The sequence below is a fragment of the Brassica rapa genome, chromosome A09, assembly GCF_000309985.2.
Source record: "Brassica rapa cultivar Chiifu-401-42 chromosome A09, CAAS_Brap_v3.01, whole genome shotgun sequence".
NCBI lineage: Eukaryota > Viridiplantae > Streptophyta > Magnoliopsida > Brassicales > Brassicaceae > Brassica > Brassica rapa.
Window position 1 is genome coordinate 36734511 of NC_024803.2, and position 14766 is coordinate 36749276.

A 14766-nucleotide genomic window follows, 5' to 3' on the forward strand; every position below is an offset into this window, starting at 1 on the left:
TATATATAATTTCGAAAATAATAAATAATATGTAAACATACAACATAAAAAATCGAAATACTACATTAAACATATGTAAGATTACCATTTTACATTTAAAAATAACAATAATATGTAAACACACAACATAAAAAAAAATAGAAAAACTACATTAAACATATGTAAGCTTACAATTTTCACTAAAAAAACGGCTTATCTCCATAATGTAACATTACCATTATATAAAAAAAAAAAAAAAACATAAATATAACTATTTGACTATTTGTCCAAGTTCTTCTATTAAACATTGCCGCTTTACACTAAAAATGGAAAAATACATTAAGATTTAACCATCTATCTTAAAATATAAAATATATAAATTAACTAAATATAAAGTATAAGAAAGAGAAATACTCAATATATAGAAAAATAAATAATAAGTAAATATTATAAATATACAAATTATATATACAATAATAAGTAAATGCACAATTTATAAAAAATGGAAAGAGTATATTAAATATTAAACATCTATCTTAAAATGCAAAATATAGATATTAAGTAAATAGAAAGTATAAGAAAAAGAAATACACAACTTAAAAACAATGGAAAAAGTATATTAAGATTTAAGCATCCATCTTAAAATGTAAAATATAGATATTACGCAAATAGAAAGTAAAAGAAAAGGAAATACACAATTTAAAAAATGGACAAAGTACATTAGTATTTAAACATCTATCTTAAAATGTAATCTATACTAATAAAAAGGATCTTTTGAGGCTCCATAGAGCGTCCACATCAGCAAAAATAACTTATCCCGAAGGATGACACGTGACATAAAATATAGTTTTTACATTTTAATATTACTAATTTTTAAAAATTATAAATAATATGTAAACATACAGCATAAAAATAGAAAACTACATTAAACATATGTAAGATTATCATTTTTCACTTAAAAAAAAAAGATGGTTTATCTCCATAATGTAACATTACCGTTTTATAAAAAAAAACAAAAAACATTGTATATAATTTTGAAAATAATAAATATATGTAAACATACAACATAAAAAATGAAAATACTACATTAAACATATGTAAGATTAACATTTTACATTTTTATTTTTTTAAAAATAATATGTAAACATACAACATAAAAAATAAAAATAAACTACATTAAACATATGTAAGATTACTATTTTTCACTAAAAAAAAGACGGCTTATCTCCATAATGTAACATTACTATTTTTTTAAAAAAAACATTATATATAATTTCTAAAATAATAAATAATATGTAAAAATACAACATAAAAAATGAAAATACTACATTAAACATATGTAAGATTACCATTTTACATTTAAAATAACAATAATATGTAAACATACAACATAAGAAAAAATAGAAAAACTACATTAAATATATGTAAGATTATCATTTTCACTAAAAAAACGGCTTATCTCCATAATGTAACATTACCATTTTATAAAAGAAGAAAAAAAACATAAATATAACTATTTGACTATTTGTCCAAGTTCTTCTATTAAACATTGCCGTTTTACATTAAAAATAGAAAAATACATTAAGATTTAAACATCTTTCTTAAAATATAAAATATAGATATTAACTAAATATAAAGTATAAGAAAGAGATATACTCAATATATAGAAAAATAAATAATAAGTAAATATTATAAATATATAAATATATGAATTATATATACAATAATAAGTAAATGCACAATTTTTAAAAAATGGAAAGAGTACATTAAATATTAAGCATCTATCTTAAAATGTAAAATATAGATATTAAGTAAATAAAAAGTATAAGAAAAAGAAATACACAACTTAAAAACAATGGAAAAAGTATATTAAGATTTAAACATCTATCTTAAAATGTAAAATATAGATACTACGCAAATAGAAAGTATAAGAAAAGGAAATACACAATTTAAAAAATGGAAAAAGTACATTAGTATTTAAACATCTATCTTAAATTGTAAATCTATTTTAAAATATAAAATTATTAGTAAATATAAAGTATAAGAAATAGAAATACACAATATAAATAAAAATAAGTAATAAGTAAATATATAATATAAGTAAATACCCAGTTTAAAAAATGAAAAATTACATTAAGATTTAAAAATATATCTTAAAATTTAAAATATAGATATTACGTAAATAGAAAGTATAACAAATGGAAATATACAATTTAAAAATATGGAAAACGTACATTAAGATTTAAACATTTATCTTAAAATGTAAAATAGAGATATTAATTAAATAAAAAGTACAAGAAATGAAAATACATATACAGGAAAATAAACAATAAGTAAATAATGTAAATATATAATATATTAATTATATATATATAATAATAAGTAAATACACAATTTTTTTTTTAAAATGAAAAAATTCATTAAGCATTAAACATCTATCTTAAAATGTAAAATATATAATATAAGTAAATACACAATTAAAAAAAAATGGAAAAAGTACATTAAGATTTAAATATCTATTTTAAAATATAAAATATAGATATTACGTAAATAAAAAATATAAGAAATGGAAATAAACATTTTAAAAAATGGAAAAAGTACATTAATATTTAAACATCTAACTTAAAATGTACATCTATCTTAAAATGGTAGTAAATTATATAAAAATGGAAATACCACATTAAACAAAAAAATAAAAAAGTATAGTTTTACATCAAGAAAGTCCCTATAAAACTCATTATTCCATCAACATCAACCTCACACTATCAAAAAAAACTTCAAAGCATTCGAGCAAAAAAATGGTTCTGCCATCGACTCTTGCCGTCCCAAAAACCTTTAATGACCTTGAAAGAGGTTTTATATAACAACGAACTTTTTGTTAGGTGGATTCATTGTTGGAAAACCCGCAACTTCTAAAAACCAAACTTATTCATGGGAATTGAATTGCTTTTCATAGACTCAAAGGTATTCTTACAAATTTAAATTAATCTAATCTATAATTTTATTGTTAATATTCATACTAACTCTTTCATGATCAAACCATTACAGTTAATAACCATTCAAGCGTTTATCCCGAAACACTTCCTTTCTCGCTGAATCATGTATTGGTTCATATTGGTTTAGTATTGTTTTTGGTTTATTAACCGGTTTAGGATGGTCCTATTGTAAATATAATTTAAGTTGGCTTAGCATATATTATGTTTTAAATAACTTAAATTAAATAATAGTAATATTAGGCTTAAAATATAATTTTAGAGAGTTTTCAAATATATTTTACAGAACATTATAGGTGATGAATTTAATTTATTAAATTCGTTTATTACTTAAAACTAAGTTTTTTTAAAAAAACATACTGAGTTATAAATATCAATGATGGATTGGTGAGTATAACATGAAGACAAAAATATAAATATTTGATTTTCAAAATAAGAAATTCAGCTTTTATTCAGTTAATCAATATATAATATCTTAAATTTTTTTTTTAAATATACATAATTTATATATATAGATTAATCTTCCAAACTTAAACTATTATATTATATATGAATAATTTTTTTAAATAAAAATAATTTCTGATTTAAAAAATAAAAATAAAAACAACAAATGGTTATTTTCAAACAATTGATGTAATTTACATTATACTATCATTTAACAAGTATTAGATACATTTTGATATATCATTATTTTCTAGAAAACAATAAATTGTTAAACATCAATATCATCTAGGTTAAGTATACGAACAACACAAATTCAAACATCACAAAAAATATTTACATAAACATTATAATACAATAATTTAATCAAAAAATACAATTCAAAAAAATATTATTCAAAATAATAGTTATATACTTAATATTTGAAAATCCAAGATATTTTTGCTAAAGTTGTACTTACCTGGCCAAGGAGATCGACCATCTTTTTACGGATCGATCGATTGTTGAGCATGTGGTTGATCCGAAAATACTCTGCAGTTTAATTAAATATCTAAAACTTTTATTCTAAGACTCAACAGATAGTTTTACTAAATATGATAACTAGATAGCCAACAAAATTACAAAAAAAATATTTAAATAGTAAAAAAATATGTTAATTTAACGTGTTAAAATTTAAAAATAAATTTTAATTATGACATGCATCTTAATATTTATAAAAATATATATCATAACCTAAATATAAATAATTTAACAACTTAAATTAGAAAAAAATAAAAATCCCGGGCGTAGCCCGGGTTAATCCCTAGTTCTTTATAAAAAAGATGGGATTATAATATGAAAACTCTATACTACTATAAAAGGAAAGGAGAAGGTCTGTGATGTTTCCAATGATGGAATGGAGAGGGGTTTAGGGTTTATTGGGATTGAGATTTTCAGAATAGGTCTCACCATCTACCAAACCTGAGGCTTACCCCCAATTCTATAATTTTAAAAATATTTGTTGTTTATATAGCACACAAATACACAATGTTAGAACATATTTAACGGGGGATTCTTAGGATGAAGTTTTTAGCGGAATATAAGAACCCGTCTCTTAACTTTTAACTAAAAAAGTTAAGAATCGATTTTTAAATATTTTATTTAAGAACCAGTTCTTAGCTTTGTTAGTTAAAAGTTAAGAGACAAGTTCTTATATTCCGCTAAGAATCGTCCATTAAACATGCTCTTAGATTTGACTTGGGATGTTGATCATTGTTGAGGCGTAACCTTTTCTTTTTCTTCTGGATTTCATAATTGTTCATTTTCTTGTAAATGGTGTTAGTTAATATGCGTAGTATACAGATGCGAAATTAGGCGAATTTTGTGGTTTACGCCTTAGGCGAAATTAGTGGTTTACGCCCATGAGATATTGTTTTTTTGGTGGGAGAAAGATAGAGAAATTAAAAAAGAACAAAGACGAAGAGGACAAAGACAAGTGATGTGTTATGGTTTTATTAGTTGCAAATTACTTGTCGTCTCTCTTTATGTGGTTGAGAGATATGGGCCAAACAGGTAGACCTAGACTGACGGTTTTATCTTTGGGACAATGGTTACATGGGCATGGGTCCCTTTTGCACCATCTTTTGCCTCTATTCTGGTTGGTTCTTTCTTTGCCTCCATTTCGCAATTTTTTGGTTTAAAAAAAGTTGTAGGTATCTGGATTAATATCTAAATAATCTAGTCGATGCCGACAAAATAGTCCAATCTCGAATTTTTCTTTAATAAAACCTAAAAAATGGGTCTATACTTAGCCAAGTAAATAGCAACTTAATTTTTGGTAGAAATCGAATCCTAGACTAAGGGGTTTACGCCTTACTCGAAATTCTACTCTTATCGCATTCTATCACTGCTTGGTTATTCCCAACTTTATGTTACACTAAACATTTTGATATTATCCTATTCTGCCTGCGGATATCCGTATATGCAACATATTGTTTTATAGAGCGAAACTTTTTACTTCAGTTTTTGGATGTATTCGTTCTTCAGATGTGAAATGTTGTTTTTCTCATTAGCTTTACATATAACAAAACAAAAGCTAAGTCTACAAAAGGTACATAATTATATAGTTGAAATATTTTTTCATATTCAAGAACATTGAATATGATTTTCTTTGATATAATATAAACCATTGGTTTTTACGTGATTAGAGGATACTGTTTTAGTGGAGTCCGGAATAAAACAAAAGTGATGCTCGTGACATGGGGTTTCCACACTGCCACAAGCCACATGCGTCGGATCTGCCATGAGAATATCACCAACATCATCATAAGTGAAGTGATGTCATCAGAAAGATCACCATGATCATGTGCATGTGCAATCATCGCATATTCTCATCCATCTGTCACCAGGTAAGTAAACATAGCTACAAAGTTATTTGTCCACAAGAAAAAAATCCAATTCAGACCATGAGATTAAAACCCCAAGGACATGGGTACCAAGGTCTGTGTTGAAGTAAATTAATATTTTCCTCTCTTCTACTGATTTCATGCACTACAAGAAAATATTGATTTGCCACTACAGATATAGTAACGAACTAGTCACAAGAAAACTTTTTAAAACGTTTTTGTGACTACGCCTTGAAATTAGGAAAACCTCGTCGCATATTTGGTTGGTAAATAGCGACTAAAATGTGACTTCAAAATAAGTAGCTAATTTTGTGACTAATGTAACTACGATTGTACTAGCAAAATGTAGTCACAAAATCAATGTTTTTTGTATTGTTTTTTACTACACCTTTTTAGTCGCTAAAGACGAATATTTTTTTTATTAACCTGGGTTATCCCAGATCTATACAATGTCTAAACTAATTTTCAAAGAAAAGTGAAACCCATGGATAGACCATCTTTTTTAGATATTCAAATGGGACGAAAGCAATAGTTCATATCTATTTAGAGTATTCAAATAAAATGTGATTTAATTAGTTTCGCATGGCGGATGAATCAAACATTAAATGTGTTGACATTCAAAACCCTTTCCTTTGCCACTTGACCACAAGCTTCCGAACAAGATAAAAATGAGTATTGCAACTTGTTTGGTGGTGGGAGAAGCAAGCAAGCTGAATCATGCAGTTGATACTATAGCTTCTAAAACAAAAAATCTCAGACCAAATGCAAAATCTACATTACAAAGCGGAGATAGATAAATCGATAATTAGGATTAGAGTCTAAGATATATATAGAACAAAGCAGAACCAAAGAAGATGATGACAAACTATGAATACAAACTTTTGCTTAGAGACGCCAAGGCAGCAAGACGGTCCCACACTTGCCAACGCTAATGCCAATGCATTTGAGAAATAAACCTAAACAGCCGTGTGATAAGAAGAGAGCATACGAAGCTAGTAGGCTAAACCTAAGACTCGGGAGGTGGTGATGCTGCCCCTTTCTCTGTACCGACTTAGAGGGCGAGTGCGGTAGAGTTAGTTGAGCGCTATTAAGCACCCGTAGTGTGTGTTGTCCTGTATTTTGCTGAATCCGAGTTTAGTTCTTTCCCAGCCCGGACCTAGAGGACAGTCCTTGAGCGAGATTGTTTCTGTCTCTCGGAGTAAAGCAAGTTGTGCAGGCAGCCGTTGAATCCGCTTCCTACTAGTGTTGTGTTCCTTGTGTTCTAGTTTCTCGGGTCTTTCCTTTCAAGCCCGTCTCGGCTCAACCATCCATCCGGATACTACAAGTTTGTATCGATACTTGAAGTCCTGTTCGTTCCAAAGCAGAACGGTTTCAAGTTCGATTGATTTCTGCTTCCATGTTTTTTACTTTTTTTGCCTTGGAAATATGTTTTACAGGATTTACAGTTTGTTCAATGCATCTTGTAAACCTCAACAGTTCATTTCTGAAATGATATTTACAATTTAGCAAAAAAAAAAAAAATGATCATAATGATGTGTGAAGCATGCAAATTTTATGAGATTTCATTATTTTTTAATTCTAGTATTTTGTTTTGTTTATAAGGCTTTTAAAGCATCCCTATTAGGGATTCACTCTCCAATCTCGCACACTTTTCAAAAAAAAAAATATTATAATATTTATGGACTCTGAACCTGTCTCACAGAAATCATTCATTGTGAACCCGTTTCATCACTGTTTCGCGGGTCCCACGCCACATGGTGGTCCACAATTAGTTCGTTTATTATTATTTTTTTTTAATAAAATCAAAAAAAAAGTTAAATAATAATAATCAATTTTCCCGAGACCCTCCCCTCAAGTTTCACTAATGGAAATGCTCTTATATCCAGTTCTAATCTGTAAGAGCCATTTTGTCTCTATTTTAAATTCTAATAACATGCTACACTAAATTTATATCAGCCTAAATCTCCCATTTATGTGTTAAACTTTACATTTCTTGTCAGAAACACATTTCTATAAACTATACGTCACTTTTTACATTTTTCTACAGTAACATTTTATTAATCAAAGACTGCAAAAAATTATTATAGAAATATACTACTATTTAAATTACATAACTAATATAAGCATATTCATTTTTTTTTCTAAAATTAATTGACCCATAGATATGAATATGTGTCATTTGGCTGAGTCTAAACCGTAAAAAAACCGTGAGATGGTTTTGATTGTGTTTAGATTTGGTTTGATTTAAAAACCGGTCCATGAGAAATCTATGCAGACCAGGAAATTAGAAATCAGACCAAATCTAAACCAAGCGGTCGTCTGTTCTACTTCGTTTCCCCTACCTCTGATGGCGGTCGGCATTTGCAATGTCTTGGTAACTTGGATGGATTCAGCAAGCACTCTCTGGCTCTCTCTTCAGCTTTTAGAAAATAATCTCTAAAACCTTTCCCAAGTTTGGGTCTTGCACAACAACACCAAGGTACGCGCTCAACTTAACACATCTGTCTGCTTCAACTGATATCACTTTGAGCTTGTTTCGATCCAAACTGTCAAAATCAACTTGCTTTAGGTGCTTTATGAACTGGGTCTTACTTGTTAGGGAAGAAAGGTTAAAACTTTATGTTTTGTTAATCGATGTAGAGACGATGGATCTTGTCAGCAGTCTACCGGAAGAGGTTCTTTGTCATATCTTGTCTTTCATGTCCACAAAGGAAGCTGCTTTGACATCGGTTCTTTCAAAGAGGTGGCTCAGCTTGTGGACGCTTGTACCTAATCTCGATGTTGATGACTCTGTCTTTCTCCATCCTGAAGAAGGCAAGAGAGAAAGGGAAGGGATTCTTCATAGCTTTATGGATTTTGTGGATAGAGTATTGGCTTTGCAGGGAGATTCTCCTATCAAGAGATTCTCCCTCAAGTGTAAAACCGGTATTGATCCAGACCGTGTGAACCTGTGGATACGTAACGTGCTGCAGCGTGGTGTTTCAGACCTTGAACTTTGCCTTGATTTTCCTGGATGCGGTTATTCTGATAATGATGATGAAGATTATGAGTTGCCTAAGGAGATGTTCGAGAGCAAGACGCTAGTGGATTTGAAACTAACGAGTGAGTTCGGTGTTGATTGGTGGAGGGATAAAGGTACGTTGTTACCAATGCTTAAAAGCCTCAGGATTGACTCGGGGGAGTTGCTTTTGTTATCTGATGAGCTTGAGCTGTTTGTTTATGCTCTCCCTGTGCTTGAGGAACTTTACTTGGCTACTATGGAGTGGTTTGATTTGGATGAAACCGTGTCAAGTGCAAGCCTCAGGAAGCTAACCATATATGCCAAAGGCTTTGAAGGCTTTGGAGGAGATCCAAAGGGCTTTTCTTTTGATACTCCAAGCCTGGTTTACCTTGATTATTCTGATTATGTTGCCGCGGACTATCCCAAAGTTAACTTGACGAGTTTAGCTGAGGCTCGCCTCAACCTTTTGGTGAAGGAAAATCAAGTCGAACTAATACGAGCAGCAGCGCCAAATGGTGAAGATGATGTTGTTATTCAGCGTTTCAGAAATGTGTCAAAGCTCATGCGTGGCTTGATAAATGTTGAGAAACTTTCCCTCTCTGCAGATACTCTCGAGGTCAGTTGCTCTTTTGTACAATCAAAAGTCATCTTGATGTTATAAGTCTCCTGGTTTCATTTAGGAATCAATCCTTGAGATTTTGAAGCAGTGTAATTTAGGTTTCTGTTGGTCTTTGTTTCAGGTGCTTTCTCTAAGCTGTGATTCAATGCCTGTGTTCAACAACCTCAAATCTTTAAACATCAAGAGTCACAAAGAACGGGGATGGCAAGCAGTGCCGGTTCTCTTACGAAACTGTCCGCGTTTAGAAACTATAGTCTTTGAGGTGGTAAAACACAACTCATTTGCCTTCAAAACATTTTACAAAGATACAGTTCATATTTACAACTCTCGGTTCTGCTTTCAGGGTCTGATACACTACGTGACAGATGATTGTGGGGATGCTTGTGGCTGTATTTCCCGGGAGGACAAAGGTCGTTGTTCGCTCGTATCTTGTCCTGTGAAGAAGATACAGATTCATGGTTTCGAAATGACAGTACCAGAGATGAAAGTGATTAGGCATTTCTTGGTGTCTTTACAGTGTTTGAAGGAGATGAAGATATATGCTAAAGAGAATGATCCTACAAACTTGCCACTCCCTGCAATGTTTGAACTTATCGAGATGGCTATGAAATTCTATAGTCAGGAGTTTAAGTGTGATGTAAGCTTCATAAGGCCAGGTTCCTAGTAAGAAAGTGCGGACTGCACTACCAAAAACTTAGCTCTTAGTTTGGTCAAACTCTGATTCTTGTTTAAAAGAACTTTGTTCATAGTTTGTACTGTTTTTCAAACCGAACTGAACTAAAATCAATCTGAGAATCCGTTTAAACATGCATTACAATGTTCAAGCAGATGGATTATCTGTTACGTTTTGTTGTGCAGTCAATTTTCTACTCAGAGACTCACAGACAAAAATCTCCACATCGCAGCTAAATGACTTGTAGTAGAGTTCCAACATCTGCGCTCTAAAATCAGTAGCTTCAGGGACATCCAACTGTCTAGGACAGTTCCCTTCAACGGTGATTAGTATCTCTTCCAAACACGGAAAATACTCCAAGAAATGACTGATCATTGTAATCTCTCTCATTGTTCCTATAAACCCTTCAATCTCTATTCTCTTCACCGGACAAGATGTGATTGAACGGCCTTTATCCTCCCGGGGAATGCAGTCACAAACATCTCCGCATGTTTCTGTCACAACATGTAGAAGACCCTGAAAGCATATTAAAGGATACATAAGGGCTCCAAAGAAATGAACTCTCTCTTTCTACATGTTTGACATAAATATACACTCCCTCTATTTCAAATTAAATGTCATCCTAGATTTTTTTCATGTCAATTAAAAAAGGTTAAATGATATTAGAATTCTATTTCTTTATTCTTTTATCAACTTATGTAGAGGTAAAATAAATAAATTAATGACATAAATTATATTAAAATTCTAAAACAACATTTATTTTATAAAGAAAATTTTATTGTACGACGACATTTAATATGAAACGGTTGGAGTATAAGTTATGTGTAGTACCGTAATGCATAGAGTTTCTAGATGTGGACAGTTCTTCAGGAGAACTGGCACTGCTTGCCATGGACTCTCACCACTATAAAAACCTAACACTTTGAGGTTGTTGAACACGGGCATTGACTCGCAACATAGAGAAAGCACCTAGAAAAAAAGACAAAAACCCAAACTAAAGATAACATGACTTATGTTCCAGAACTGAGACAATTCTCAAGACCAGCGAAATAAATTGTCTGAACATATTTATATATATATTGACCTCGAGAGTAGTGGAGTTGAAGTAGAGTGTCTGAACATTTCGCATGCCACTCATGAGCTTTGCCATATTAACAAGTCGAACAGCGTCATCATACTCATCATCATACTCATTTGGGAATCTTGCTCTTTCGACTTGATCATCAGTTAAACTAATGTTGATCCGAGCCTCGGATAGATTCTGCAAGTTAGCTAATGGATAGTCTTCCGGGATAAAATCCGAGTAACCTAAGTAAACAAGACTTGGTGTGTCAAATGAGAAACTGCCTGAAGAGACAAGACTTGATTTAATTATCAGGTTCTTGAGGCTTGCACTTGACACGGTCTCATTCGAATCTAGTCCCTTGACATCATACATTTCTAGCTCCTCAAGCGCAGGGCAGGCAGGAAGAAGCATCTTTAAGTTATAATCAGCACAAAACTCCACTGATTCAAGTACGAGAGTCTTCAGCATTGGTAAGTAAATGCTCCCGGTACACCAGCCAAGATCAATCCCACTTCCTATCTTCAGCTTCACTAGTTTCCTGCTCTCGAACCCTCTTGGATGCAGCCAATATCTACTACTTCCAAAGACTATGCATAGGTCAAGGTCGGTAACGCCACGTGCCAACGCATTATATATCCAATGATCCACACGGTTTGCATCAACACCGGTTCTACATTTGAGAGAGAGTTTATTAATAGTAGAAGTTTCTTGCAATTCCAATACTCTATCCACAAACTCCACGAAGCTCTCTAGAACACCATCCCTTTCCCGTTTACCCTCTTCTGGATGCAGAAACTCAGAGTCATCAATGTTAACGTTAGGACCAGACACAAACAGATTTCTCCACCTCTTTGAGAGAACCGATGTCAAAGCAGCCTCTTTTGTTGTAAAGAAAGACAAGATATGACAAAGAAGCTCGTCTGGTAGATTGCTCACATGATCCATCTTCTCTACACGCAAAAAAAAGGAGTTGTGTATATTAAACTATATTAGAACATCAGCTAAGTTAATTACCAATCAATTCATCTGTTACTCTGTTGTGTAGATCATAAACCTACCTTGTTGCAGAAGCTAAGTTCAATACACTCAAATTTAGGGTTCGGTGAGAAAAAAATGCAGCAGCCAAAGGCAGATGGTGGGGAAAGTTCAGGCTTTCAGTTGGATTAAGACATGCAAATTGCATCTGAAGAAGCTGAAACGTCCAATGAAATTTTTAGGGTTTTAAAATGGGTTCTTTTCATTCCGGTTATTGAAAATCACCGGTTCAGTTCGGTAAACAAACCGGGATTGCTTGACTTTGGGCTTGTTAAAGTATGGTGGAGACAAGTAAGGAAGCCCAGTGGCAAATTTGTGATTAAGCATACAGAGAACGATTTAGCCAAATTAACTTTTATTAATCACTAAAAAGCATGTCTTATGGGGTTTTATTACATTTAGTGGTCCATAGAGAAAGAGAGATTATGAGCCAAGCAGCTTCTTCCACCTGGCGTAGCCAAGAACGACCATGAAGAGCACAAAGCAAAACGCAGTGATACTCCACACGAAGTACCAGAAGATGCCGTTGATGTTATACAACGGACACGGTATGTTCATCCCGAACAAGCTGGCCAGTAACGTCTCTGCCGTTATCGCAAACGAGGCCATGGTCAGTATCAGCTGCAGCTGGATCAGCTGGTTACGTTGATTGTCCAGCTGTATGTTCACGTAGTCTTCCGTGTCGTCAATGTATTCCCTCACGGTGAGAATCTTGTTCCTCATTCCCTCAAGTTGCATGAAGTATGCCTCCAGCAACATCTCCAGATCCTCCACATCGTCTTCATCCATATTGCTCGTCACCATGCTCGCGCTTCTGTTTGATGTGAGCCGGTAGAGATTCGATGTGTTGTGTGGTGGGGCAACGGATACTGTCCCCTCGAGTAATGCCTCAGCTTGCTGGTTCTGGTTCCATTTCCTTGTCAAGTACAAGTCTGCCATGTCTTCATTGTCATCTAACAAATGTTCAAGTTCATCTCTCACCTGAATAAATGCACCCAACCAAGCAAGCGTCATGTTTCAAACATTATAATACAAAACGCTAAAAAAGAATACCTTTTGAACACGGGCTAGCAACCGGGTAAGATTACTCTTCAAGCTTCTCACGTATTCAAGATTCTCAGTGCTGACATTCTTGGTGAGTTCATCAAGAACAGGCCACGCATCCGTCTCAAGTGATGCCACACTGGTGTCAACAATTGAGCAGACAACCTCCAGAGCCATCTCAAGGACCTGAAACTCAAAAGGAAGCTCACTCTGCAACCCCTCTCCAGCTTCCGGATCAAAAGTCTGCACATTAGGAGTAGCTTCCAATGCATTCCTCTGAGGAAACTGTTGCTTAAGCCGGTCAATAAACGGAAGAACCTCAGGACGGAGAGGATCCAACAGCAACACCTCTTCTGCTGTAACTATCGCCTTTATAACCTCCAAGTTAACAACAATAGCTTTCTCCCTCGCTACACAGCAAACACACAAGCTAAAGCAGCTACAACAGAAACATATATAGCTAAACAAACAATGATCATGGAAACATTCATCTCGGCCTCCAAATTTAAATAGTTACTATTTATATATCATATCATTCAGACTTCGAATTAATTAAGTAAAATATCTATACTGATCATTTAGTTTCTATTTAAATTGCCTAGATCAGTCCTTCTAGGCACGGCCTCCCATTGCGGAGGCCGTGCCTAGAAGGCGTGGGAGTCGAGTCTGTCTAGGCACGGCCCCCATTGCGGAGGCCGTGCCTAGAAGGCGTGGGAGTCCGTTGGCCACGGCAAATCGGTTATAACCGAAAGATTTATATAAAATTGATCTAGCTAGTGTTCAAGCGGCGGCCTAGTGCTAATCCTCTATAAAACGCCTAACTATGGTTCTTGAACATTGGGGATTCGTATTGATTACCGAGAATGTTGGAGGAGTGAGAGAAGACAGGGCCGAGAATCCTCAAATCCCTAGCGGGAACCGAAGAGCGTTTGATGATTGTGCTCTTATCGCATTCCACCACTTCCATCGCTCCCGTGCGATCAAACCTCATCCACAGCCTCGCTCCTCCGGCTTTCTTCTTCACCTTCCCCGTCGCACCTGCCGCGACCGATCCTGCCGCGTTGATCGGCGAAGGAGGAGGCGGAGACGAAGGATTAGACGACTGATTGGGATCATCCTTCACCGACGAGCCTTTCTTCCGGCGGCGGATGCTCGAGAGACGGCGAAAGGATAAGGGGCCTTTCCCCATCGCGATCGATCAGAGATTAAGCGGCGGCGGTTGCGATCTCTGCCGCTTCTTCCTCGGTTTCGCGTATCGAGGCAGATCCTTCTTCTGCCATAAACGCGCTCCAGTGAGGAATATGAATCGAAATTGTGTAACTAACTTTATTGGGGGCGAGATACGTAAAAGCTAAATTTTCGGATTGATTTGGTTTCGGATTAATTTGTTTTTTGCTTTTTTATTTATTTGGTCAACGAATCTGTTTTGTAAGGTTTACAATTCTATTGGTCTTAAACATTTTAGTTTGGACCCAGTGATCACATTTACTAACGTATTGGTCTTGCGTTTTCATTCGGTTCGGTTCGGTTG

General features: G+C 33.6%; 3 protein-coding genes across 4 annotated transcripts; 1 reads left to right on the forward strand and 2 right to left on the reverse strand.

Annotated features, from left to right (window-relative positions):
* Window positions 1–7721: 7721 nt before the first annotated feature.
* Window positions 7722–10224, forward strand: LOC103841759 (F-box/LRR-repeat protein At3g58930). 2 transcript variants are annotated; one of them, XM_009118319.3, is made up of 4 exons: window positions 7722–8276; window positions 8367–9414; window positions 9539–9679; window positions 9761–10224. In XM_009118319.3, the coding sequence occupies exons 2-4, from the start codon at window positions 8374–8376 to the stop codon at window positions 10079–10081; spliced, it is 1503 nt and encodes a 500-aa protein (XP_009116567.1). In that variant the 5' UTR covers window positions 7722–8276; window positions 8367–8373; the 3' UTR covers window positions 10082–10224. The 2 variants fall into 2 exon arrangements, with proteins under 2 accessions (XP_009116567.1, XP_009116568.1); XM_009118320.3 differs by having other exon boundaries at window positions 7734–8276; window positions 8438–9414.
* On the reverse strand, window positions 10203–12350 carry LOC103841758 (F-box protein At3g59000). The gene is made up of 4 exons (XM_009118318.2): window positions 12215–12350; window positions 11175–12106; window positions 10922–11059; window positions 10203–10606 (listed from the first exon to the last, which is right to left on the reverse strand). Exons 2-4 carry the CDS (start codon window positions 12099–12101, stop codon window positions 10238–10240), a joined length of 1434 nt encoding a protein of 477 aa, XP_009116566.1. The 5' UTR covers window positions 12102–12106; window positions 12215–12350; the 3' UTR covers window positions 10203–10237.
* A 179-nt stretch (window positions 12351–12529) lies between these two features.
* On the reverse strand, window positions 12530–14614 carry LOC103841760 (magnesium transporter MRS2-4). Its single transcript, XM_009118321.3, has 3 exons — window positions 14094–14614; window positions 13245–13645; window positions 12530–13172 (listed from the first exon to the last, which is right to left on the reverse strand). Exons 1-3 carry the CDS (start codon window positions 14422–14424, stop codon window positions 12615–12617), a joined length of 1290 nt encoding a protein of 429 aa, XP_009116569.1. The 5' UTR covers window positions 14425–14614; the 3' UTR covers window positions 12530–12614.
* Between the last annotated feature and the right edge of the window lie 152 nt (window positions 14615–14766).

Coding starts and splice junctions, on each gene's coding strand:
- LOC103841759 (XM_009118319.3), top strand. CDS start 8,374: ATGAACTGGGTCTTACTTGTTAGGGAAGAAAGGTTAAAACTTTATGTT. Junction 9,415..9,538: donor TCTCTGCAGATACTCTCGAG/GTCAGTTGCTCT, acceptor TCTTTGTTTCAG/GTGCTTTCTCTAAGCTGTGA. Junction 9,680..9,760: donor TAGAAACTATAGTCTTTGAG/GTGGTAAAACAC, acceptor TTCTGCTTTCAG/GGTCTGATACACTACGTGAC.
- LOC103841758 (XM_009118318.2), bottom strand. CDS start 12,101: ATGGATCATGTGAGCAATCTACCAGACGAGCTTCTTTGTCATATCTTG. Junction 11,060..11,174: donor TCAACTCCACTACTCTCGAG/GTCAATATATAT, acceptor CTTTTTTTCTAG/GTGCTTTCTCTATGTTGCGA. Junction 10,607..10,921: donor TAGAAACTCTATGCATTACG/GTACTACACATA, acceptor ATATGCTTTCAG/GGTCTTCTACATGTTGTGAC.
- LOC103841760 (XM_009118321.3), bottom strand. CDS start 14,424: ATGGGGAAAGGCCCCTTATCCTTTCGCCGTCTCTCGAGCATCCGCCGC. Junction 13,646..14,093: donor TCACTCCTCCAACATTCTCG/GTAATCAATACG, acceptor TTTGCTGTGTAG/CGAGGGAGAAAGCTATTGTT. Junction 13,173..13,244: donor TGCTAGCCCGTGTTCAAAAG/GTATTCTTTTTT, acceptor GCATTTATTCAG/GTGAGAGATGAACTTGAACA.